Consider the following 26621-nt stretch of genomic DNA (forward strand, 5'->3'; position numbering starts at 1 on the left):
ACCTTCCTTCTCTCTACCTTCCTTCTCTCTACCTTCTTTCCCTCTACCTTCTTTCTTTCTCTCCTTCTTTCTTTCCCCCTGTAGGCCTGTTTTTTATGCTATCATCTATTGATTGATTATGGAAAAGAAAAAAAATAACAAGATGTTTTCATAAAAATGATAAAAAATAAGTAAAGAAAAAAAAAAAATCAAATCGAAATCGAAAATCAACTACACAATTTCTTGATCCTAGGTAGTAATCTTTTATTTATTATTCATTGAAACAACCATTTTGAAGATCAGTACTACATGGTTATTATGTGTTTCTTTATTTTATAGCACTCTTGTCAAAATGCTTTAAAATTTGTGATTTCTTGTAGACTTTTTGCTTTCTGGAAAATCTTGAAGCGCAATTAATCAAAAGATCTTGATTTTCATGGTTACAATAAATGAAGAAAGAAAAAAAGTAGTGGAAGGTGGACTCGTTGGGCTTGTATATACTTCCTCTATACCCTCCTACCTTCCCCTTTCTCAGTCACCTCTCCCGATTCCTCTCATTTCCTCAACTGTGCTGTACCTCCCCCTCACCTTCTCTCCAATCTCCTTGACTAGATCCTAACATCATCTCCCTTGGCCTCTTCTATGTTCATTAATGCATCCTTAACTAGTATCTTCTCAAACACACATCACACTTAAAGTGACCCACGGAGAAAAATACTTTCTAATGTTTCAAAATGCCCACCAAAAAAACCTACATATAACTTCTCTATAATCAATCAGCAGTATTATTCATCATTTTCCGAGACATCTTTGTATTACAATATACCACTCTACCTTTCTTCTTGCACAGATATTCCTCATTCAAGAAGCTCGCATTTTTTTATTATCCAATCAAATACATCCATTTTTGCACTCGATCGCTGTTTTCTCATTAAAAAAAATCATCACAAAACTCATTCATCGTATCTAGAACCTCATAGCGGATATCCCAATCTAGTAATATATATAACACCGATTTTTGCCGCATTTTGTTTCCTTTTTCAATACTCGACAATACTAGCGAGCGAAGCGAGCTAGTAGAGCAGCACTTGATAGGTCGTTCAAATGTTCTATATAGTGAAACCAGTATCAAATTAGTATATCTAGTCCACTGTTATCACTTGATTTTCGTGTAGCCTTACAGCACTATCGAGCAGCTTGTTTCAACTCTATCGAGCAAAGCGAGATAGTGTCGCTCGATAGTGTCTACTACCATATATTCCGTAAAACGGTTGAAAGTATCCAAGAAAACCATCCATAAACGTGAATGACATCTTACCTCTCAAGAACATCGGCCTTTAACTAAGCTCTATAACCACAGTTCAAAGAGATTTCTACAAAAACAAAAACAAAAAAAAAAGAAAAGAGATAAAAAGGAAACTCTAGCGAGTAGCCTGTTACTCCACTATCTCGCTCTGCTCGATAATGTCGATAGTGTCGTAACGGGATGGTAATGGCATGGTCATTAGGTTTCCTCAACAAAGGCAATGTAAGATTTTCGATTTGATGATTTTCTTTTTTCTCCTCTTCTCACTTGAAAAACAAATTTCAACAAGTTACTTGCTCTTTTGAGAGATTAATCAGCAAGGTTAAAGGTTGATAATGAATGTGTTGAAGTTACAAAAGAAGTTCCCTATTTTGCAGCAGTCTGATTTATTCAATATAATTGAAGATTTCAGAGCCATTGATACTGATGATAAAGGCTGGGTTGAGAAAAAGGATGTTATAAACAGTGTTAGCAAAAAAGGTGAATATTCTTATGATCAAGCTAGAGAAACTTTGAAGCATGTTGATGTTGACGCGTCGGGACACGTTGAACTAGACGATTATGTTGAATTAATTGCGAAACTAAAAGAGTCTACCCTTGACGATACAAGAGCAGAGGGTGCTACCAAAACCTCCTTTTCCTCCTCCTCCTCCATCTCCTCACCACCACAGCAGAATGTTGTTTCTCCCGGTAGAAAAAAGACTGCGCCCCCTGTGCCCACTGCAAACACAAAGAACAAGACATATATTGAAGGGAAGACGTCGGGGACTACTCACACTATCAATGATGAAGAAAGAACCGAATTTACCAGACACATCAACTCGGTTTTGGAGAATGACTCGGAAATCGGAGATAGATTACCATTTGATACAGAGACATTTCAAATATTCGACGAGTGTAGAGATGGTTTGGTTTTGAGCAAATTGATCAATGATTCTGTTCCGGATACCATTGATACAAGAGTGTTGAACTTGCCAAAGGGCAAGAAACCATTGAACAATTTCCAAATGTCGGAAAATGCAAATATAGTTATCAACTCTGCAAAGGCCATTGGATGCGTAGTGGTTAATGTTCACTCCGACGACATAATTGATGGGAAAGAGCATTTAATCTTGGGGTTGATCTGGCAAATTATAAGAAGAGGTTTATTGAGCAAAGTAGATATCAAGTATCACCCTGAGTTGTACCGTTTATTAGAAGATGATGAGACTTTGGAACAGTTTTTGAGATTACCGCCAGAGCAGATTCTTTTACGTTGGTTCAATTATCATCTAAAGAATGCCGGGTCTAACAGAAGAGTATCAAATTTTGGTAAAGATGTTTGCGATGGTGAAAACTATACTGTATTATTAAATCAGTTGAAACCGGAACTATGCGATTTGTCGCCGTTAAAGACAAAGGACTTGCTAACAAGAGCAGAACAAGTTTTAGACAACTCAGACAAAATTGGTTGTAGAAAGTACTTGACACCAAAGTCTTTATGCTCTGGTAACCCCAAGCTTAACTTGGCTTTTGTTGCCAATTTGTTCAATACTCATCCAGGATTGCAGCCAATAGAAGAGCACGAACATATTGAAATTGAAGAGTTTGATGCCGAGGGAGAAAGAGAAGCTAGAGTATTTACCTTGTGGTTAAACTCGTTGGATGTCGACCCTCCAGTTGTTTCCTTGTTTGAAGATTTGAAGGACGGATTGATTTTGTTACAAGCTTTTGATAAGGTGTTACCAGGAAGTGTTTCCTTCAAGCATATCAACAAGAAGCCAGCTAATGGAGAAATGTCCAGATTCAAAGCTTTGGAAAACACAAATTATGCCGTGGAGATTGGTAAGGCAAATGGTTTTTCGCTCGTTGGTATCGAAGGGTCAGATATTGTGGATGGAAATAAGCTATTAACCTTGGGACTTGTATGGCAGTTAATGAGAACAAACATTATCAACACGTTAGCCGAATTGGGCAAGGGAGGTGGTCATTTGACTGATGCAGATATTTTGAAATGGTCCAACCAGCAAGTTTCTAAGAATCCAAACAAAACATCACAAACCATCCGTTCGTTCAAGGATAGCTCATTGTCAAATGGTGTTTACTTGTTGGATGTTTTGAATGGTATGAAACCAGGTTATGTCGATTATGACTTGGTCTACCAAGGCGCAAACATCTCAGAGGAAGAGAAATACGCAAATGCCAAATTGGCTATCTCGATTGCAAGAAAATTAGGCGCATTGATCTGGTTGGTGCCTGAGGATATAAACGAAGTTAGAAGTAGGTTAATCTTATCGTTTGTAGGTAGTTTAATGGCAGTTGCTGAAAAGTAATAAAATACCTCGATATCATTATTATCAATCTTATTTTCTTTTTTTTTTTTTTTTTTATTTATTTATTCTCTTTTTGTTCCTTTTCTTATAACTTATACCAACATTATAGCATTATTACACCATGAATTTCCTCAGAAAGAGGAAATCTTCCTCCAACTACTCGGACGATGATGATGATGACTTGTTAAACCAATCACAAATTCACAAATCTAGGAAGCCTCCAAACACAGCGTTTAGGCAGCAGAGACTAAAAGCATGGCAGCCCATATTGACACCCAAGTCTGTGATTCCATTCTTGATACTCTTGGCTATCATATTTGCTCCTTTAGGGATTGCTATAATATACACCACTTATAATGTGCAGGAGTTAAATGTTGACTATTCGCACTGTGGTTTGCAAAATGATACGTTTAGCAGTATACCTCATAAATATACTGGTTACCACTTTAAGGATAACGTTAAGCCGGACTTTAAGTGGAGAGCCGAGAATGTTACAAACAATGGAGATACAGTAACACGTTGTTATATCCAGTTTAGTATTCCAGACTTGAAGCCGCCGTTATTTCTTTACTACAAGTTGACCAATTTTTTTCAAAATCATCGAAAATATGTCGAGAGTTATGATTTGGAACAGCTAGGTGGAAGGAATCTATCGAGTGATGATACAACCGATAATTGTAAGCCATTAAAGCATAGGCAGTATAACGGTGAGCAGAGGCTTATTTACCCTTGTGGCTTGATTGCAAACTCCTTTTTTAACGATACTATAGGTCTGCCAGTTTTGTTAAACGCGCGTAATGGCGAAGACAACCAGACGTATGTGTTTGCAGACACGGATATTGCTTGGCCTTCAGATAGAAACCACAAATTCAAGAAAACTACTTACAAGCCTGAGGATGTGGTACCGCCTCCTAATTGGGACAAGATGTTTCCCGAGGGATACAATAGCACAAACATGCCCGATCTTCAAACATGGGAGCACTTGCAAAACTGGATGAGAACTGCAGCTTTGCCCAATTTTTACAAGTTGTATGGAAAAAATACCACCCTGGAGATGGCTTCGGGTACATACCAGGTCAGTATTGATTTAAACTACCCGGTAGAGATATTTGGAGGAACGAAAAGTATAGTGATAACAACAAACTCGATTTTTGGTGGAAGAAATGTGAGTTTAGGAGTGATTTACATGATAGTCGCTGTTATCTCTTTGGTTTTGGGAATTGGTTTCCTATTACAAGTTTTAATCAAGCCCAGGAAGATTGGAGATCACAATTATCTCCATGATGGAGAGATTAATAATTATAGAGATCACCTTTAGTCAATTACCTTAATCACTAATTGCCTCAACCGCCTCTGCCATCTCTGCCATCTCTGCCATCTCTGCCATCTCTACCACCTCAACTGCCTCTGCCATCTCTACCACCTCAACTGCCTCAACTGTCTCAACCACCTCAACCACCTCTGCCATCTCTACCACTCCAATCACCTTTTAACGTGTAAGATGTATCCTTTTTTTTTTCACTTGTTCGCGATGTACGATGAAAGTTTTATAAGAGAAAGAAAAATTAAGGTTATATAGAGTGATATTGATTAAGAGGTATTGTTAAAGTATTAGTTGCCAAGGAGATGAACGTTAATCCACACTTGCAGTTTCTTCAGCAACACCAATCTAACCAACTGCTGTCTCAGCAGCAATCGTCGCCGCAGATTGCACAATTACAGCTACAACAGCAGTTGCAAAGACAACAATTACTCAGTCAACAACTTCAACAGCAACAGCAACAGCAGCAGCAGCAGCAGCAGATCGGCACGCCTGTAGTGCAAAACCAACACATTACCAACCCTTTGTTGGCAGCCTTGAATGGAGGGAATCCGTCAAGTAATAGCGGCGCAGGTTTGACTTTGAGCTCGAATCCAATCTTACAACAGTTGCAGTTTCAACAGTTACAGCAGACACCCAACCTGGGTCCCGGATTGTTAAACCAATCTATACCAATTATCAAGGAAGTCTGGGCGCACAACTTGGAGCACGAGTTTTACAATTTACGTAGATTTATCAATGATAAAACTTGTACAATTTTTGCTGCAATCCACGAGGAGACCCCGGGGATCGTTGCACGAGCCATTGGTTCGTTTAAAACCAATACCGATTATCACTTTCAGACAATAAGATGTAACTCGGATCTCTTGAACTTGATCCAGTTTAGCATTTGTTTTACCAAGGTGAAGGATAATATTGTCAGTAACTCGATAATATGGCAGTTCAATTTCGCCTATGATCTTACCAAGGAGATGTACAATGAGGAGCACTTGGCAATGCTATCACAGCAATCGGCAATCAACTTTTCTGCACACATGTCCCACGGAATCAAGTATCTTGACTTTGCTGAGTTGTTAATAGACAGTGGGTTATTGTTGGATGAGTCGGTAAATTGGATTTCTTACCATGCAGGCTACGATTTGGGCTTTCTTGTGAGTTTGTTAATGAATGCCAGCCTACCTGTTGACGAGCCTGACTTTTATTGGTGGTGTCACAAGTTTTTTCCAAATTTTTATGACTTGAAATATATCGGTAATCAAATTCTTCTGAGCGACGAAAAGTTGAATAAGCCCTCGATTGAGTATTTGGCAGAGGAGTTACACTTGTTGCCAATATCCCCAGCTATCCGCCAATTGTTTGGTACAGTTAACAATAGCCAGCAACAACTGCTAACCTCCACTTTGCACGCTTATTTATCAATGGAGTGTTTCAAGGAGATTTTGAGAAGATCAAAATATGACTTGGACGGTCTTTCAAAGTTCAAAGGGCACTTTTGGGGTTTGGGCTCTTTTACAGAACACGAAGATACAACGAATGGCGCAATACAAATGGGTGAAAAAACTGGTACAGTTCATTTCAGTAGAGCATAAATCTATAAAGTGTCACCCTCCTCCTTATTATTATCAGCATCATCATCATCCTCTTCCTCCTCAGCATCCTCTTTTTCAACTCTAGCCTTTTTCGGCAGACTCTCCTCTGTCTCCTCTTTCTCCTCTTTCTCCTCTTTCTCTTCCCTTTCCGCCCTTTTTCGCTTAAAACCGGCTTTCTTATCCTCGCCTGTTCTTACTTCGTCGTCTTGTGGTGGCGGTACGAACCAAGGTATTTTCCCACGGTTGAAATCATTCAAAATCTGCTTGGCAACTCCACTTTCATCCGGTTCCCCACCTTTCAAAAGCCTTCCCGCTTTTCTAGCAATCAACTCTATAAACTCTATACTTGCCTTCTCTAATTGTGATGGGTCTTCCTCGAAATTGCTCCATCCCTTCACCTCATAAGTACGTTCCAAATGCTTTCGTTTGCACTTTTTGAGCATATCTGGAATGTATTGTTCTGGATGAGACACGTGTTCAACACGCACCACTCCTCTGAACAAAATATCCGACTCGGTATCTTTGGAGCTTGGTGGCACAATACCTGGACAGTCGATCAAAAATATCCTCTTCATCAAGGTGATGTATTGCCACACTTTTGTCTCACCTGGTATTGGAGCAACAGTGCATACTTTTTTCTTGCGCAATGTATTTATTATGGAAGATTTACCTGTATTGGGATACCCTATGAAACCCACTGATATCTGTTTACGATCTGAGTGAAGAGTTGAAAATTGTCTAAGTAGCTGAATAAGCGAACCTTTACCAAAGGAATTGGTAATCGATGCATGGAACGCAAGTGTTGGATATGATTTGGACAAATGTTTCACCCATGCAGCCTAAACTCTTTAGTTAGTAAAATTCTGAACTTATTCAACACAGATTTGGTTTGTTGGATTCTATACTACGAAGCTAATGGTGATGAAAACAAAAAAAAAAAAATTATTCTCAAAGACTAGCTTCAACTCAAAAAGATTCCTAATTACGTCACTTTCAACGGTGGTAAAGACTACCTCCAAAGTGGAAGATGAAAATATTCGACTCTTTCAAAACGAAAGAGTGAAAAAAATCAAAAATCCACTGAATTTGAAAGCCATGCATTGATTTTCCAAAGACGTAACAGGTAATACAGTGGGAAAGTGGATCTAATGATCGTTATATCACCCTGACTAAATGCTTTGGTAAAATGAAATAAAAAAAATTAAAAAAAAGGAATTTTTAACATACCGCTACCCAGGTGGGAACTAAATCACACTTGTTCAAAACGTATATCAAGTGTTTATGAGAACACTCATCCTTTATGTATTTCTCAACACTGGCACATCGTGTACCTAATGGGTCTCTTGCGTCTAGAACATGTATCACCACATCACTAGAGTCAATAACCTTGTATAACTCATTCCAAATCCTCTTACTCTGCCCCTTATGAAAGATAGCTTCTTTTGCTTCTTGTGTGTACTCATCCTTATCCAAGATGGAGCCACCCATTAGCCCAAGAGTAGCGTTGAGTTCTTGCTTTTCGTCGTATGTTGTGGAGTCCTGCTCAGCGGATGTCATCAAATCCTCTAGCGACGATGCAGCTACTCTAGGTTTCTTCCGCTGTTGCTTAGGCCCAAACGTCGAAGAAAACGACTCGGTCTCTACTATTTTTGCAGTGGGACTTTCTGACTGGTCTTTCTCATTGAGTAAGGACATGGGAAGCTTGTTCCTTTTGAGAAGCACCTGGTAAGAATCATCCTTTTTGGCGCCCATTGCCTCTCTGAAATGAGACAAGGCATCCTGGGCAATAACCCTGGTGTTGCCAAACCACTTTTTATTAGGGTCAACTCTTGCAATTGGAGCGTCAGTGCTTTGCAAATCAGCAGCTTTTATAATCTCACCTTTTGCATTACGCACGGCCCTGCCTTGCTTGTACATGTTCAAATGCTTTACTTTTTTAGCATCACGATAGAAGTTCTCCCCTTTGACACGGAGGTTACCGTCTCTAGTGTCATTCTGCTTAACCCTTCTCAGTTTCTCTTTCTTTTGCGTACCCATCTTTTGAAGAAAAAGAAGATATATTGCAAGGATGAAAAAATTGTAGAAAATTTCATTTTTTCGAGATGAGCAGAAACTGCGTTGTGGGGGTCACGTGATGGAGACTAAAGACTAGTCGATAAAGTGTAGATAGAGAGAGAGGAGAGTAGATAGAAACTAGTTGAAAGGGAAAGAGAGACTAGATGAGTGAAATGAGTCTAGTCGATAAAGTGTAGATAGAGAGAGAGAGAGCAGTCGATAGAGAGAGAGAGCAGTCGATAGAGAAAGAGAGCAGTAGATAGAGAAAGAGAGCAGTAGATATAGATAGAGAGCAGTAGATATAGAGAGAGGGAGACCATAAGAGTGAAATGAGCCTAATCAATAGAGTATAGAGAGTGTGTGTGTAGTAATATGGTATCTTGCTTTGCTCTTTAGTGTAGAGATGGGTTGTTGGTAGTTGCATTTAAAAAACTATTAAGTTTGAGTCAAATTGGTGCAAAAAAGACTAGACTAGACTGAAGGATGAAACGGGATAAAGCTTCTAGAGTAAAGGATCACTATCGAGCAGCACTATCGAGCAGCACTATCGAGCAGAGCGAGATAGTGTCACTAGTGTGCCCCACTATTGAGCGACACTAATTATCCTGTTACAACACTATAGGATGAATGGTAGGTAGTATGCTCCACTATCGAGCAACACTATCGAGCAGAGCGAGATAGTGTCGTTGGTAATTAGTGTGCTCCTCTTTCTGGCTCTGCTTGATAGGGTCACTAGTGTGCCCCACTATCGTGCAACACTATCTCGCTCTGCTCTATAGTGTCGTTGGTAGCTAGTGTGCTCCACTATCGAGCAACCCTATCTCGCTTCGCTCGATAGGGTCACTCCACATGACCACTCGTTCATGCCAGTTGAATTTTTCCGTGAAACAACAAAAAGAAATCTTTAATCAACACACACTGGTTTATTTCCAAGTTTATTGGTGAATATTTGATGTTTAATTGTTCAACTGGTTGTAGATACTGGAAATTTTTTCATCCTACACAATGAACACAAGTAATGGCAAATGGTTTGACAAAAAGATAAGCCCGTCAATTAGTGGGTCGGTTACTTCTTCGACATATACGGCACACTCATTAGACCAGCATCAAATATCTATTTATAAGAACCTTGAACAACCGCGTTTTGAAATCAAACAAGTACAACTACAATTTGATTTGAGACATAAGCTCGAGAGGGTTGTTGTGGCAGACAGTCTAATGTACTTGATTGTTGGGGGGTCACTAATGTTCAAAATAGACCTAAACAACCCTTCGCAATTGATCAAGTATCTGGTACCCCCACCTTTGCTTACACCATCACAGGCTGCCTTTGATGTTTGGGTTAATAGAACCGGAGAGGATTTGATATTGAGGGTCAATCAGCAATACTACTATTTGAACCAGGACTACAAAGCTTTCAAGTTGCTAGGAAAGCTCAAAAACTTGGATATAACATCAGCCGTTTTCATGTCGGCGCATACTGTACTAATGGGAACATCAAATGGTGCAGTTTACTTGGCAGTGATAAGACCTCATGAAGATGTTAAAAAAAACGACCTACAATACTTTAAACAGGTTTTTAAGGTGGAGTCAAAAGTGCAAGGAATAGCACTTACAAACAACCAATCTCAAATTCATTTGATTGCCAATTTTACCCTATATACCTGGCCTTGCTTTGATACTTCGTACAACGAGTTGACAAAAGTGTTCAAGACACAGCCGGTGATTAGAAATATTGCTCATAAAAACACGCGGTATCTATTTGCATCTAATGATGACAACTTTGTGTTTTTGTCAGATGAATTGGTCACCAACGACGAGGAAATACAAATACCTTTGATAAAACAAGACTTGAAAGATTTAATGATTACATCGCATCACTTGATTGGCTTTGACAGCAAAAGCAGCATTTATATCTTTAACAAATTGAATCAGCAAACAAAAACGTTACAGTTTGAGGGAAACATCAGTGGTTTTGCAAGTGACTCTAGCACTTATTGGATATACACTGATAATTCCATCTACGAGTTGCTCATCTCTAATGAAAGCAGTTTGGTCTGGTACGATTATTATAGAATGGGTAAATTTGAGGAAGCTCTAAATTGCTTGGAGGACAATGAGGAGAATTTTTTTAAAAGAGACTTGGTTTTAATAAAACAGGGCTACGACTATTTACAAAAGGGGGGCTTTGGGTTGGAGACAAGGGAAAAAGATCTCATTCTGTTGCAGAAGAAAGGGATAAATATTTTGGCAAAACTGACAGAACCTTTTGAAAAAGTATGTCTCATGTTGAATCGAACAAACTCGAGAGGTATGCTATTGGACTATCTATTGTCTAAGTTTGCAATGAATAAACGGAACAAAGTGAGGGCGGTGGTGCTATCAACTTGGATCCTCGAACTCATGGGTAGACTCAATGACGACAGATTTGATGATTTTGTAAGGTCAAACTATAAGTTGTTTGACAGGTCAATATACGAAGTATTGCAAGGGGAAAAGGCATTGTTTTACGCTGATTTGATTGAAGATTATAGGTTTATATTGAACTACCATCTCAATAGGAAAACTTGGTCACTAGCTGTTAGAACACTTGCTAGGATGTATTTGAAAGATGCTGAGGCTATTTATGAAAGTGCCACCACATTATTGCTAAACTATCCCAAAGTTGTTGACATGTGGTTGAGATTTGACTTGGACTATGAACGTATGTTGCCAGCGGTGTTGTCTTATTGCGCAAAAAATAAACAAGTATCTTTGAGTAGCAACGTTGCCGTGAAATTCATACAAAGAGTTCACGACAAGGGATACAAAAGCAAACAGCTCAACAATTACTACTTATCTCTCCTCGTGACGTCTCCAGAAGACACTGAGAGTTTAATAATCAAATTCATCAACAATGAAAAATCTTATGATCAAAATTTTATTTTGAGACTATGCATCCTCCGGAATAGAATCTATCCTGCTGTTTTGATCTATATAGATATGGGCCTTTATGAACAAGCATTGGATTATGCGTTGCGCAATGATGCTATTGAGCAAGGCGAATATGTTCTTCGGAAATATGAAGAAGATATCGTAAAAGAGGATGTAAACGAAGAAGAAAAGGAACAAGAGGAAGAAGAGGAGGAGCATGATCACCATCACAGCAAATTAGAGAAGGAAAGTTATAGCATTAGGAGACATTTGTGGTTGAGTTTTGCAAAACATTTGATTGACCATGTGTGCCTGGGGAAAGATGTTGGACTTGCAGACTTGGATAAGTCTCCCAATAAGTTGAACAAGATATTGAGCTATGTCTCGGGCAAGTCATCGCCGTTGGGCTTAAAAGATTTGTTACCGTTATTTCCCGAAACTGTTATGATCAACAATTTTAAAGACGAGATAGTAGACTCTCTCAACAACTACAATCGCAGTTTACAGGATATCAACGTTAAGATTCAAGAAAATAGCGACTTGTTATCATCGTTGAAACAGGAGACTTTACTAGAAAAGCAGAGGAAATCTGTTAGCTACTCGGTTGTAGAACCGGGCACACCTTGTCGCTTGTGCACTAATTTACTCATTACAAAAAATTTCATCTTTTTCAAAAATTGCAAGCATGGCTTCCATAAGGAATGTTTAGTTCGTTTTTATTCAAAGTCCAAGGGGAACTACAATTTCAAGAAAATTTACCTGAACTTTATGAGAAATGGAGGTAAAGATCAAGGGAAATTGAAGCAGGAGATTGACGAGATGTTATGCAAAGAGTGTGTATTATGTAGCGAGTCCCATATCAACACTATCGACCTAGGTTTCCTAGAGGAAAACGGCAAGGACATCGAAGAGTTGAAATCGTGGGAACTCTAATCTTTTGTGTGTTGATAGATTTATCTCTTCATCTCTTTATCTTTTCATCTCTATCTTTTCATCTCTATCTTTTCATCTCTTTATCTTTTCATCTCTTTGTTTAGGAGGAAGAAAGAAAAAAAAAAAAAAAAAAAAAAAAAAAAAGGGCATCTCATCTCATCTCATCTCATCTCATCGCATCGCATTTTAACGATAACAACGACAAAGACGACTACTACCAGCTTCTCCACCAATTAGCATGGGTAAGACTCAGAAGAAAAACAGTAAAGGGCGTTTAGATCGTTACTATTACTTGGCCAAGGAGAAAGGGTATCGGGCGCGTTCTTCTTTTAAAATTATTCAAATAAATGAAAAATTCGGACACTTTTTAGAGAAATCCAAGGTGGTGATTGATTTATGTGCTGCGCCTGGATCGTGGTGTCAAGTTGCTTCGCAGCTTTGTCCCGTCAATTCGTTGATTATTGGAGTCGATATAGTACCCATCAAGCCGTTACCGAACTGTATAACTTTTCAAAGTGACATTACCACTGAAGATTGTCGAAGTAAGTTGAGAGGACATATGAAAACATGGAAGGCTGATACTGTGCTACATGACGGTGCTCCAAATGTTGGTTTAGGGTGGGTTCAAGATGCATTTACGCAGTCACACTTAACTTTGCAAGCTTTGAAGTTAGCAGTCGAGAATTTAACAGTTGGAGGTACCTTTGTCACAAAAGTATTTCGCTCAAGAGACTATAACAATTTGATGTGGGTATTTCAGCAACTATTTGATAAAGTTGAAGCAACCAAACCGCCAAGTTCCAGAAATGTTTCTGCGGAGATTTTTGTTGTTTGTAAGGGGTTCAAAGCACCAAAGAAATTGGATCCTAGACTCTTGGATCCTCGTGAAGTATTTGAAGAGTTGAATAATGATAAGAATAGTGTTAATAACGAGGAAAAAATATTCAATCCGGAAAAGAAAAGAAGACAGAGACAAGGTTATGAGGAAGGGGACTATACATTGTTTCACACCATGCCAATAATGCAATTTATCAAAGAAGAGGATCCAATAAACCAACTCGGAGATTTGAACAAATTTGAAATAGACGAAGATGAACATGACTGGAAGGTGATTAAAAAACTAAAATTGTACAATACTGAATTAAGGGAATGTTTTAAGGATTTGAAAGTTCTTGGGAGAAAAGAGTTTAAGGCTATATTGAGATTTCGAAAACAAGCAAGAGATATACTAGGCATAGATAAAAACGAAGAGGAAGACAAACCTGAAATTGAAGTTGAAGAGTTGAATGAGGAACAAAAAATTGATAAAGAGTTGAATCAAATGATGGAGAGGCAAAAACAAAAGGCCAAGAGAGCTAAAAAGACTGCAAATGAGTTGAAACAAAAGGAAATTGTACGTAATCAAATGCAAATGGTTACAGATATGAATATTGGTATTGACGCAGCACAAGTTGGTGCAGACTCTTTATTCAATTTAAAAACTGCAGAAAAATCAGGTCAATTGAATAAACTTGCCAGGGGTAAGAAAGCAATGGTTTTCTCCGAGGAGGATACAGCCAAGGACGTTGAAATTCATATTGACGAGAAGGAGATGACCGATGCAGCAGCTGCTGCCAATAGTGAGGATGAGGTAGATGAATTGGAGGCTCAATTGGATGATATGTATGAGCAGTATCAGAATAGAAGAGTAGAAAGAGATGCCAAATATAGGGCCAAGTTAGCTAGAGGAGATGATGATCAAGAAGCATGGGAAGGGATAGATGAGGAAGAAGATGGGCAAAAGAACAACGAATTGGGGGACGATTATCAAATGGAACTGGAACTGGACTCGGATGGTGATGAGCATATCAATTTGATTGCCCAGGGTAGGCAGCAAAATGGAGGTTTAACTAGAACGGCGAAATCCTTTTTTGCTTCAGATGCAATTTTCAACGAGCTTAAAGATGATGAGTTGATTGAAGAATCGAAACCAAAACTGGTTAAGGAGTTATCAACCAATGGAAAAGCGAAAACAGAAGCACAGTCATTTTCACCACCATCACCAATTTCATCCGAAGAAGATTCCGACTCTGATTTTGAAATTGTTCCTAACAAAGTAGATTCAGATGAAGAAATTTTCAGCGATGATGATGACGACGACGAACCTAATACGGTGCAAACCCATCAGAATAAAGTAGATATCACCACAGCTGAGGCAATGACACTAGCGCATCAAATTGCTTTGGGCCAAAGAAATAAAAAAGATCTCATAGAAGAAGGTATAAATCGATACTCCTTCAGAGATAGAGACAATCTCCCGGAATGGTTTGTTGATGACGAAAAGAAACACTCGAAACTAATAAGACCAATTACAAAGGAAGCAAGTTTGGCGATAAAAGAGAAACAAAAGCAATTAAACGCACGTCCAATTAAGAAAGTACTTGAAGCGAAAGGACGAAAAAAGATGAGGGCATTACGTCGATTAGAAAAATTGAAGAAGAAATCGGATTTAATCAATGAAGATAGTTCGAAATCTGAATACGATAAAGCTGCAGAAATTTCGAAATTGATGCAAAAGGCAAAGAATGCCGGTAAGGATAAGCAACGGAAGAAGCTAACTGTTGTTGTTGCTAGAGGGTCGAATAAAGGATTGAGTGGAAGACCTAAAGGTATCAAAGGTAAGTATAAGATGGTTGATGGTACTTTAAAGAATGAACAGAGAGCGTTGAAAAGGATTGCAAAGAAGAGAAAGAAGTAGCATGTAGGAGTTGTATCGATGTATCGTTGTATTTATGCACATTCAAGGAGTTTTCACGGTTTTGGACTTTATTTGCAATACAAGGCCATTGCAATAAAGAGTATTTTGACTTGATATAAAAGTATCCCTTTCCACAACATGACAACAACCCTCCATAAATGATGATCTTTTGCAGCTTTTTGCATAAAAATATCTTATTCCGCCTCACCAGAAGAGCTCGAGATTTATTTTTTTCTTTTCGTTTATACGATTATATAATCAACGATGCAATGGGCTAACTGACTTATTTGATTTGGCTGCGAAACTATAAAAGTTATAGACGGCTTAAGGTAAGGGGAACCCCCTTTAAAATGAAGTACAGCAAAATACCTGTTTTTGGGTTAGTTTGGTTTGACTTTCCCCGTCATTCCTTTTATTCTCTTCCCCGTCATTCCTTTATTTCTTTTCCTCCTCATTACTTTTATTTTTCATTAGAGTTGACGCAAAAAAAGGATGGATGGATGGAAGGAAGGAAAATAGAAAAGAAAGGACCCCATTACCAATGATATCATATCACTTGTGATTTTAATAGAGCATCCACTATCGAGCAGAGCGAGATAGTGGATCACTTAATAGCTTGTTAAACCTTGTTATGTATGTTTGCCCTCATCACCTTTTTTTTTTTTTTCCTTTCTTGATTTGCCTTGAGGCATTAACTTAAATACCGCAGATTCGTATAGAGTATGTTGAATCTGACTATGAATCTGTTACTGTTCCAGGTAAGCACCATTGCAAAAATAATAATAAATAGCTGTTTCCTTGGAAACCGAAAAAGAAACCTTTTAGTTACAGTTTTTACGTATCAGTTAAAGATTTTAACAAAGTGAGGAGTTGAAAAATCAGACAGAGATTTGCAGCTAATAATAAGAAGCAAGGTTTTCCCAATCGGGATAAATGACACACGAATTGAATTTAAAGTGTTCAATTACACAAAAGCAGCCCACTATGGAGCAGCCCACTATGGACCAACACTGACTAGTGACACTATCGAGCAGCACTGACTAATGATACTATCGAGCAGCACTGACTAGTGACACTAACGAGCAACACTGACTAGTGACACTAACGAGCAACACTGACTACCTATGACACTATTGGGCTGCCCTCTATCGAGCAACATTGACTACCTACGACACTATCTCGCTCTCCTCAATGGTGTCGGTTTTTCTTCCCTATTTACAGTTTCAATCCCGCACATTACAAGCATTTTACTAACAATGTGATAAAATATGCAAAAGAAGTGTACGTTTGAAAACAAAGAAAACAAGCAAGAAGAAACGTATCAGGAAATGGAAGAAGAAACGTATCATGAATTGGAAGAAGAAACGTATCATGAATTGGAAGATAACACATTTAAAAAAAGTATAATTTCTAAAGGATCATCTTTTTTTATTTTTGAAACACCGATTAGTCAAATAGGAAAAATACCTAATCGGGTTAGACGCAGGGGAAGAAGACGAAGAATCGGGGGAAGTAGGATGTGAGAAGAAAAAGGGCAAAGAACGAAATTTCAAAAAATGGAAACAAACTGTAGTCCTTGCTAAAAATGAAGATTGGTACCTACTTATTTTTAGTGTTGTTTCTAAACCTTGATAATGAGTTTTTTCTATAATTAGCAATTAATATAACTCCATCGAGCAGAACAATCAACAAAAAAAAAAAAAAACGCTACCAAAATCAATATTCAAGAGCTTTATATAGCAGTTTGTTTTTTTTTTTTGACTTTTCGTTGGTGCATCGGTATTCACACGTTTGCAGAGTGCATAAAAAATCTGTGCATATCCATCAAAGAGAGAGAGAGGGGGGGTTTATACGTATACCCTTCAAACTGTATCAAAAAGTCAGAACGGCGATAAAGCCCAAAAAGAAATGCTAAAACTAAAAAATTTTTTTTTTTTTTTTTTTTTTATCTCTCTTCTCTACAATGAAATTTCAGATTAAAATGAAATGTAGATCAACAAGGCCTGAACTAAGAAAGTTGTGGTGTCTCATGGCAAAATGGAAAGGGAAGCAAGAGGAGGGGGAAAGGGATATGGTACGCTATAGCAACAGTAAAATAGTAAAATACAAGTACAATATTAAAAGGCTGAAGATTATTAATTTTTCAAGATTCTCTTGTAGAAATATTTCTTTTTTGACGTATTCGTGAATCTTACATATTTTTTGTATGAGAAATATTATAAAGTAACTTCCCACCGCGCGCGCCCGTAGGGGTGATAATGGTGGGGAAGACCGGCCCAAAAAGAAAATGTAATGCGCCGAGAAATTCCACCACGTGTAGAAAAAAAAAATAAGCTTGGAATCATACGACACGGCACTTGAAATAATATAGTAATATAACCTCAATACAGCAAAAAAAAAAAAAAAAAAAAAAAGGTTGATCCATAGTGTAGGACAAGTAAGACAGATCTTATTGGTGCCATCCCACACGTATTTTGTAAGCAGGGTGACACCCTACAATATACATCCAATCTGTGTACATTAAAGTTTAAAGGCAAATAAATTTTGGGGGAAATTTTTCCCCCATGACTTTTTGCAAGAAAGCCTAATTGAGAATATTCATGATATTAAATTAAAATTGGCTTAATTTCTTAGTGAAAAATTATTTTAAAGATTGAAGGAAGGCTTCATTTTTTTTGCAAAAATATTGCATCTTTTAGTTGAATAGTCAAAAAGTGTCAAAAACAGAAGCCAAATGAAACAAAGTCAGAGAAACAAAAGTAGACCAGAATACAAGTGGATGATAAAGGATAATGTAGAAAGTATAAAAGTATATCGATATCCTCTTCCTTTTCCCCCATTTTTCTTTTGCATCGAGTCCTTTTTTTTTTTTTTCTTTTCCTTAAAAAGGTACAATTACAATTATATTAAAAGAACCCAACTTTCTTTGCATTCCTTTCATTTGAAACAAAATTGCTATCTCTGTCTGAGACAACTCTGTCCCCCTCAACAATACTTTATAATCTACTTGGTTTACACCACCTCACTTGCTACTTGCATCCACATTCCTTTTGTTAAACGCCCTATTGTTCCTTAAACTATTGTCCTATTGTTTAGCGCGCTCATTGCAATTCACGTGACCCAACTATAAGCAAAAATTAACGATAATTTTAAGCAATAACTAAATCCTTAAAACTTTCCTTATTAGTCTTTTTCTAAGTTCTGCACAACGTGAGATTAAAATAGGAAAGCAAGAGAAAAGGTAAGTGCTCATAATCAATAATTGAATCATTCTTTTCCTATTGAGAAAACACGTCTTAATCTTTGCGTCTTTTGGAATTGTCAATTGCTATAACTCCATCACTTCCAGTCTTTCCCCCCTCCCTCATCCCTTGGTTTTAATCCAACTGGTTTCCGCCTTCCCGTCTGCTTCCGCTTGGGTTTTTTTTTCCCCACCTACTTCCCACCAACTTTCCTTTTAACTTATCGGTACAGAACCGTTTCCTAACAACCCGGTACGACAACATTCATTTTCTTGCCTCGTACTCATTTACTCATTTTTTGTACCCGTCATTTTTTTTTTCCCCCATTGCAAACAGTCATTCATTTTGAAATACACGGGTTTTTTAAATCAGCTAAACTTTCAAGTAGTATCAACTTATCGCATTACCTTCAAGTCGTATCAACTTGCAAGTAGTATCAACTTTTCGCAAAACTTCCAAGTAATATATCGCAAAACTTTTTCGAACCAAACATATTTCATCCCATGCCAAGGTGAAGCTATTAAATTATTAAGAAAGACACATCAAGAAAAAAGAAAAAAAAAAAGGCAAAGCAAAGGTGGTCTATGGTAAATGTCGTCCTTATCAAAGCATTTGAGTCTATCTAATTCAAGTCCCAATGCAAATCCTTGTCAGTCTTTGAGTGTCTCGTTTAATCCAAGAACGCATCGCCATAAGCGGTCTCAGGCAATTTCTGGTGATTTTGATGGTTTAGGACTCTTCAATGTTCCTGGAACTGGAAATGCTAGTGCTGCTGGTGCTGCTGGTGCTGCTGGTGCTGCTGGTGCTGGCGGTGCTGGCGGTGGAGGACTAATATCCTCGCCTTTGTGTTCGTATATCACCACCACTGCGGCAGTCCAGGTTATTTCGATTCCTGAGCCAAAAGAAAAAGCATTTGAGTTGGCTCACACACCAATTAATCTAGATGACTTGGACCGGCATTTCCAGTTTGATAATAAGGAGGACTTTGTAAATCACCCAACAGACTCTAATTTTTCATTTCCCAAGAGCGATTGTCAAGAAGGGGAAGAGCAACAACAACAACAACAACAGCAGCAGCAGCAGCAGCAACAACAACAACAACACAAAGGATTTATGGGTGTTTATTCTAGTCATATGAACCAATCATTGAAGAGCTTGAGCTCGCCGATACAATTGCACAACAAATCATCACAATTATCCCTTAGGCAACAGTGCTCGACTCCTACCCAAAGTGATGTACCGGATGCAGTTATTGATTTGGACTATATCCTAACGGCAAATTTACACATTGGATCTAGTATGGACGAGCCTCAGATGTTTATTCAAGATGAGTTTTTGGGATCACCAGCGATTGCAGAAGAAGAGGATATAGAGGATAGGACTGTTATGGCATTAGATGTTGTTGATTCGAGTGAATGTGATTTACCATTACAACAACCAACAAACTTTTACTCACTGGCAAATTCATCTTCATCTAGTTTTACCTTTAATAGTAATAACCCTACAGCAACACCTACACAACAAAGATCAGGTGCAAAAGCTAACCGGTATCAAATTTTTTACGATCAATCGAATAGGATATCAAATGCAATGAAGGGTCCATATTTTGAAAACGTCGATAGGCTAGCTACACCTCCCATGCATGCACAAACACAAACGCAAACACAAACGCATTCACAATCACAAGTACAAATACAACAGCAACCTAATTTCCGTAAAAAGTATTTAAATCATTACTCCTCGCTACCTTCACTAAAGAACAAACGATCATTCTCCTCGGGTAGGTACCATGATTTGAAGAAGGTTTCATCGCCAACGAAAGATTTTTATAAATCGGCTCATCTTTCAATGTCACCAACAAGATACAGTTCGGAAATAAATTTCAACCATGATTTTCAAGAGTTGCCCTCGTTGCACCCACCTGTACCTCAAAGCACAACACCCTCTACTTTGGGAACCCAATCTACAGACGAATCCAGAAACAAGGTATATTCTTCTGCAAGTCCTACTAGCATCAACTCGGAGATTTCCTCAATGGTTATCGATGACACCAAGACGAAACGAAAGGAGAATGATTTATCCTCATCAGTGATTACAAATCAAAATCAAGAGCTAATACACAAACAACTGGCGGCACCTGCTCTTTTCCACGCTCCACCACAAGGTGAAAACAATAGAAATTCACTCAAGAGCGAGTCTACAATATCGACTTCAAATAAGTCATCAGTGTCAACAGTATACCCCTCGGCAATAGAGACTTTACCGCAATCGCCAATATCCAAATCTGTATCGCCTAGAAATAGAAGCATAAGTCCAATAAGGGCGTCTTCTTCCCCGCAAACAAGAAGAGCACGGACAAGGATGGAAACGCAAATCTTGAAGCAAACACAAATTCCCAAATTGAAGAAAGACATACAATCAACAGATTGTCTTCAAACCAATCCTAATAATTCAGGTGTCATGACACCCTTGTCAGCATCTACATCATCCTCCATAGCATTATCGGCATCAATCTCAGAAGATAAACAAATCATTCAAGATGACAATTTGTTTGTAAATACACAGCCCATATATAAAAAAAAGGGCTATTACCACCACTACCATAGACGAAGCAAAAGTATGGTTGAGGATACTTTTCGAATCAAGAACAACACGGCTTCTTCTTCTTCTTCTTCTACCACTTCGTCATCTAGACGTAGCTCAAAGTTTTTTGACTGGCTCAAAAAGAAATAGTATTTCTGAAACGATGATATTACCTTACTAATTAATATTATAACTATATAATAATAAATTGGGTGTTTATTTCTAAACAAGCCCAAGGCCTCTTCTTTTAGGACTTCCCCTCCTCCTGTAGTATTCTCTGCAATTGACACGGCTGACGTTTTGATTGGCAGTTGACTCCAACACGTTTGTATCGTAACAGGAAAAAAATAAAAATAAAAAATTTCACACTGAAAAAAAAAAATTTCAATCGCCAATTGTAAGACAATAATAGTACCTTTTCCTTTCCATTAGCATAAACTACTCCAATATGAGTCTCGTATGCCTTGGAAACCCATTGCTTGACCTCCAATTAAATGTGAGTGAAGAGTACCTCAAGAAATACGACTTGAAGGAAAACGACGCTATTCTTGCTGAAGCAAAGCATTTACCAATCTATGATGAAATCATTGGTGAGAAAGATTTGATATTAGTTGCTGGTGGTGCAGCGCAAAACACCGCTAGAGGTGCTCAGTACCTCCTTCCTCCCAATTCGGTAATTTACTTTGGCTCAGTAGGTAATGACGTTTATGCGGAGAGATTAAATGAAGCAAATGTAGTATACGGTCTCACCACGAGGTACCAAATCCAAAAAGATTATGCTACTGGGAAATGTGCTGCATTGATTACGAACCATAGTAGATCTCTTGTCACTGATCTTGCAGCTGCCGATCACTTTACTCCGGATCATTTGCAAAAACCCGAGAATTGGACCTTGGTAGAAAATGCCACTCATTATTATATTGGGGGATTCCATTTAACAGTATCTCCTGAAGCAATAAAACTTCTTGGTGAGGAAGCTGTTAGCAAGGGCAAACCACTTGCACTCAACTTCTCTGCTCCATTTATTGCCCAGTTCTTCAAGGACCAATTAGATTCAGTCTTGCCCTATGTCGATTACGTCATTGCCAATGAATCTGAAGCCGAGGCTTATGCGCAATCGCATGATCTCAACACTAAAGACGTTGCAGAAATAGCCAAACACGTTGCCAAATTACCCAAGAAGAGTAAACTTCCTCGTGTAGTAATTTTCACTCAAGGAACAGATCCAACCATTGTTGTGAGTAGTGAAGATTTACAAGTGAAACAATACCCAGTTAAGCCATTAGCAAAGGAGAAAATCGTTGACACAAATGGTGCGGGAGATGCATTCGCTGCTGGGTTTATGGCTTCACTTGTTGAGGGTAAGGAATTAGCAGAAGCAATTGATGTAGGACAATGGACCGCGGCATTGTCGATTCAACAAGTTGGACCTACTTTCCCATTCCCTAAGGAGAAGTACAATAAGGAAGAGAATTAACTATAGTAGTTATGGCCATTCTTCTTCTCCCTTACTTATTGAGTAAATTGTAGAAATTAGAGTAGTTATGGTCGTTTCTCTCCTCCTTTACTTGTTAAGTATATTACTGAAATTAGAGTAGTTATGGTCGTTCCTCGCTCTGCCCGATAGTGTCCCCGACAGTGTCAATCAGTGCTGCTCCACTAGCTCGTTTTACTCGCTAGTGTCATTATAGAGTAGTTATGGTCGTTCCTTGCTCTGCTCGATAGTGTCCCCGACAGTGTCAATCAGTGCTGCTCCACTAGCTCGTTTTACTCGCTAGTGTCATTATAGAGTAGTTATGGTCGTTCCTTGCTCTGCTCGATAGTGTCCCCGACAGTGTCAATCAGTGCTGCTCCACTAGCTCGTTTTACTCGCTAGTGTCATTATAGAGTAGTTATGGTCGTTCCTTGCTCTGCTCGATAGTGTCCCCGACAGTGTCAATCAGTGCTGCTCCACTAGCTCGTTTTACTCGCTAGTGTTATTACAAGCTTATTCTTTGCGTTATAACAACTACCAATTTTGTTTTTCAACTTTTTTGCACCCATGCTGCAACATGGCCAATGTGGCAAAGTAAAAGTAAACCCCTGTTGAACACCCCCACCCCCCACCCCATCTACCGTCATATACTAACACATATAGCCTTCAAGGAACGATTTACTTTGTTTAATAAGGTAGATGGAGACTAGTGTTGATAAAACGTTTTTATCAAGAAAATTAAAGATAACTCTCTCCTTGTTAAAAAATAAACGTTTATAACATTTAGCTTTCGTATCTTTAGTGAGTCTATCAGATAGGCAGGTACTTTTTGCCACAGCAACGTTCTATAAGAATCCCTAATAAAGAGGCATAAGAGCCTCTTCTACTTAGTAGTCTCATCTAAATTTTTAAGAAAAGGGGAGGGGGGAGAAGGGGGGTGTGGTTGTACTATTATCTAATTTGTTGCACCCCACAACTTTAATTGAATTGTACTAATAATAAATTTGTAAAACCAACTTAACGTTCTAAATACACACCACAACTCAAATACTTGGGCTCTGACCATGGATGTTGGACCCTACAAACTCTTTACAATAAACCAAATAGGTACTACCATCGGTTATTCTTAGGTCAACTTGTGCCTTCTTTGTTCTTTTTTTGTTTTTAAAGCCGATCAGCAGATCTCCGGTATTGAGAAAATGCCGTTCCTTCTCTTTGATTTTTTTCTCCCTTCTTTTATTTTTCAAGTAAAGTTGTATACTATAGACATTGTTTAAATTTATTCCCAAGGACCCAGGTACGCTCACGCTCACGCTCATTTGACACAGGTATTACTTGTACTGTTTTTGTTGATATGTCTACGGAAACAGTAACGGCAACAGAAATAGAGGCTGAACACAGCTTCAAGGAGAATCTTCATGTGTTTAACTTTTATCGAGCCTTGAAAAGGGCTCAAGAGAACCCTCGTGGGTTAATTCATTATTACCAATTACCGCTAGGCTGGAGAGAAAACAAGTATATTATTGAAGGTTATAGGTTCAGTGCGAAACATTCTAAAATGTGGAAAAGTGTGTTTGCATGGCACAACGAGTCCATCAATATATGGTCTCATTTGATTGGCTTGGCTATTATGATCTATATAGCATTTGTGCACTATCCCAATAGTGTAGTCTATCAAAATGGTGGGAAATGGGATGTGCTTGTCATTTATGCCTTTTTGGTCGCATCTATGACTTGTTTGGCTAGCAGCTCTATCTGGCATACATACTCATCTTTTGCACATTACCCAAGCAGATGCAATTTCGCATGCATCGATTACACAGGAATAACCATACTTATTACATGTTCCATTATTGCAGTCGAGTACGTGGCCTTGTACCACCATGCAAACCTTGTCCATATTTACATTCCCTTTTCCACACTACTTGGTATTGCTGGGTTCTTTTTTAACTGGAGTAGCCATTTTGACAAACCCGAATGCCGCTCATTAAGAATTTGGTTCTTTGTTGGATTAAGCTTTCTGGGTGTCACTGCAATGTTATGCAAAGCATACTATGAAGGTTTCTTAAATGCTTTGAAGTTTTTCATGCCTTTATCATACAAGAGTTTTATCTGGTATGGTTTAGGTGTTGTTTTTTATGGTGGATTAATACCAGAACGCTGGAGATACGATATAATTATAGAGAACAATGCAAACTTTCAGGGTTCGCAACACCACTACTCGATTGTGGATGTAATAGATGACAATGTTGCACGAGCAGGTGATGAAGAAATTGAAGTCTTGATTGAGGAGTACGCCGAGAAGGAGGACCATGGTCATAATGACTGTGCTTCTGAAGTGAGAAAAAGGGCTGAAAAAGCAGAAATGAGAAATTTAAACAATGTGAGCACCAGCAGTGACAACAACAACAATGGTGAAGATGACGACGACAAGTTTAAAAATTTGATAAGTAAACACTTTAAAGAGGAACCTATAAGAACACCTTATGCCAATAACTTTATGTCATTATGGTGGGTCGATTACTTCTTAGCCAGTCATAATATTTGGCATATATGCGTTCTTTTGGGAATATTAGGTCACTATGTTGTCATCTTGGATATGTTTAGTGAGGTTTTGTTGTAATGTGGATGATTATCACATTTATTGGTTTTTCGGTTTCTTATGGACATGTCGACCGAGGTTTTATGGTTGTTTCTTTTATATATATATATATAATAATAATGAATTACGTTTTGGGGTATTAACGGAACAGATCGAACTGGTCAACCGAATTGGGCAGATACTATCGAGCGATACTATCGAGCGACACTATCGAGCGACACTATCGAGCGACACTATCGAGCGACACTATCGAGCGATACTATCGAGCAGAGCGAGATAGTAGAGCAACACTTAGTAGACACTATCGAGCGACACTATCGATCGACACTACATAGTAGATTGTCTAGGAAGTCTCTACTTAATGCAGGTGAAGCAGAGGGAGGAAGTAGAGAGACACTGGGGAGCAGAGTGAGCTAGTGGAGCAGTACCGATTAGTTTGTTATAACACTATCTCACTCCGCTCGATAGTAGAGCAGTACCGATTAGTTTGTTATAACACTATCTCGCTCCGCTCGATAGTGGAGCAGTACCGATTAGTTTGTTACAACACTATCTCGCTCCGCTCAATAGTTCATCCCTGTATCTCATCCTGGGTTGTTTTGCCTTGATTCTGATATTCGCGGAACGAAATCGGAACGAAACATTAACCGAGGTTCCCCCACATTGCAAAAAAAAGGAAAAAATTGGGGGATTTGAATCAAAGAAGGTATAAAAACCAGGATATGAAAGACCCAGTTTCAAAGGGTTAATGAACAAATCTCTTATTCTCTTACTACTCTCAATGTCTTCCTTATTCTCACTAAAAGGACAAGTTGCCGTTCTTACAGGTGGTACTAGTGGTATAGGACTCGGTTACGCCAAGGGTCTTGCTCTGGCTGAATTAAGACAATTGATCTTGACGTACCGCTCAGAGGAAAGTCTTAATAAAGCAATCGACGAGATTAAACAGGTCAATTCCAGTTTGCTAATTGACGCCGTTAAAGTTGATTTTTTAGAAGATGACGAAGATGAGCTTGTTGAAAGAATTTTTACCCAATCTTATAAACTTTCGCAATCAGGCTCAATTGATATATTAATCAATAATGCCGGAATAACAGAACGGTTCCCCTTTGAACAGTTCCCAAGTGACAAGTTCAATGATGTGTTAAAAATAGACCTTAACATCCCCGTAAAACTAACAAAACTATTTGGAGGGAAAATGCTTGAACAAAAGACCCAGGCAAAAATTGTATTTACAGCGTCGCTACTTTCTTTTCAAGGTGGTATGTTATCTACACCTTATGCCATTGCCAAAGGTGCCTTGAAACAATTTACTCAAGCCGTTTCAAATGAATGGTCATCGCGCGGCATCAGAGTCAATTCTATCGCACCAGGCTATGTTGAAACCAAACTCACAGATTCAATGGCTGCTGAAAATAAGGACCTCGTTGATAAGAGAATTCCTATGAAAAGATGGGGCCATCCCGATGATTTCATGGGTCCAATTGTGTTTCTCACTAGTGATGCATCGAAATATGTTACAGGAGAGACTTTAGTAGTTGATGGCGGCTGGTTAAGTCGTTAAAAAAAACAGAT

General features: G+C 38.5%; 10 protein-coding genes across 10 annotated transcripts; 9 read left to right on the forward strand and 1 right to left on the reverse strand. All coding sequences in view use genetic code 12, as the record gives it.

The window, feature by feature from the left end:
• Window positions 1-1620: 1620 nt before the first annotated feature.
• On the forward strand, window positions 1621-3597 carry SAC6 (fimbrin; the record flags this gene model as incomplete). Its single annotated transcript, XM_049323410.1, has 1 exon — window positions 1621-3597. The coding sequence occupies one exon, from the start codon at window positions 1621-1623 to the stop codon at window positions 3595-3597; it is 1977 nt and encodes a 658-aa protein (XP_049180699.1).
• Window positions 3598-3718: 121 nt separating this feature from the next.
• CDC50 (aminophospholipid translocase regulatory protein) lies at window positions 3719-4915 on the forward strand (the record flags this gene model as incomplete). Its single annotated transcript, XM_049323411.1, has 1 exon — window positions 3719-4915. The coding sequence occupies one exon, from the start codon at window positions 3719-3721 to the stop codon at window positions 4913-4915; it is 1197 nt and encodes a 398-aa protein (XP_049180700.1).
• Window positions 4916-5223: 308 nt separating this feature from the next.
• Window positions 5224-6507, forward strand: POP2 (CCR4-NOT core DEDD family RNase subunit; the record flags this gene model as incomplete). The annotated part of the gene is made up of 1 exon (XM_049323412.1): window positions 5224-6507. One exon carries the CDS (start codon window positions 5224-5226, stop codon window positions 6505-6507), a length of 1284 nt encoding a protein of 427 aa, XP_049180701.1.
• Window positions 6508-6509: 2 nt separating this feature from the next.
• NOG2 (putative GTPase) lies at window positions 6510-8544 on the reverse strand (the record flags this gene model as incomplete). The annotated part of the gene is made up of 2 exons (XM_049323413.1): window positions 6510-7346; window positions 7735-8544. 2 exons carry the CDS (start codon window positions 8542-8544, stop codon window positions 6510-6512), a joined length of 1647 nt encoding a protein of 548 aa, XP_049180702.1.
• A 1023-nt stretch (window positions 8545-9567) lies between these two features.
• Window positions 9568-12408, forward strand: KGF56_002209 (PEP3; the record flags this gene model as incomplete). The annotated part of the gene is made up of 1 exon (XM_049323414.1): window positions 9568-12408. The coding sequence occupies one exon, from the start codon at window positions 9568-9570 to the stop codon at window positions 12406-12408; it is 2841 nt and encodes a 946-aa protein (XP_049180703.1).
• A 238-nt stretch (window positions 12409-12646) lies between these two features.
• Window positions 12647-15145, forward strand: SPB1 (27S pre-rRNA (guanosine2922-2'-O)-methyltransferase; the record flags this gene model as incomplete). Its single annotated transcript, XM_049323415.1, has 1 exon — window positions 12647-15145. One exon carries the CDS (start codon window positions 12647-12649, stop codon window positions 15143-15145), a length of 2499 nt encoding a protein of 832 aa, XP_049180704.1.
• A 3833-nt stretch (window positions 15146-18978) lies between these two features.
• KGF56_002211 (uncharacterized protein) lies at window positions 18979-21120 on the forward strand (the record flags this gene model as incomplete). Its single annotated transcript, XM_049323416.1, has 1 exon — window positions 18979-21120. One exon carries the CDS (start codon window positions 18979-18981, stop codon window positions 21118-21120), a length of 2142 nt encoding a protein of 713 aa, XP_049180705.1.
• Window positions 21121-21418: 298 nt separating this feature from the next.
• ADO1 (adenosine kinase) lies at window positions 21419-22447 on the forward strand (the record flags this gene model as incomplete). Its single annotated transcript, XM_049323417.1, has 1 exon — window positions 21419-22447. One exon carries the CDS (start codon window positions 21419-21421, stop codon window positions 22445-22447), a length of 1029 nt encoding a protein of 342 aa, XP_049180706.1.
• Window positions 22448-23798: 1351 nt separating this feature from the next.
• On the forward strand, window positions 23799-25067 carry KGF56_002213 (uncharacterized protein; the record flags this gene model as incomplete). The annotated part of the gene is made up of 1 exon (XM_049323418.1): window positions 23799-25067. One exon carries the CDS (start codon window positions 23799-23801, stop codon window positions 25065-25067), a length of 1269 nt encoding a protein of 422 aa, XP_049180707.1.
• A 760-nt stretch (window positions 25068-25827) lies between these two features.
• KGF56_002214 (uncharacterized protein) lies at window positions 25828-26610 on the forward strand (the record flags this gene model as incomplete). The annotated part of the gene is made up of 1 exon (XM_049323420.1): window positions 25828-26610. The coding sequence occupies one exon, from the start codon at window positions 25828-25830 to the stop codon at window positions 26608-26610; it is 783 nt and encodes a 260-aa protein (XP_049180708.1).
• Between the last annotated feature and the right edge of the window lie 11 nt (window positions 26611-26621).

This window comes from Candida oxycetoniae (genome assembly GCF_023343755.2).
Source record: "Candida oxycetoniae strain CBS 10844 chromosome Unknown scaffold46, whole genome shotgun sequence".
Lineage (NCBI taxonomy): Eukaryota > Fungi > Ascomycota > Pichiomycetes > Serinales > Debaryomycetaceae > Lodderomyces > Lodderomyces oxycetoniae.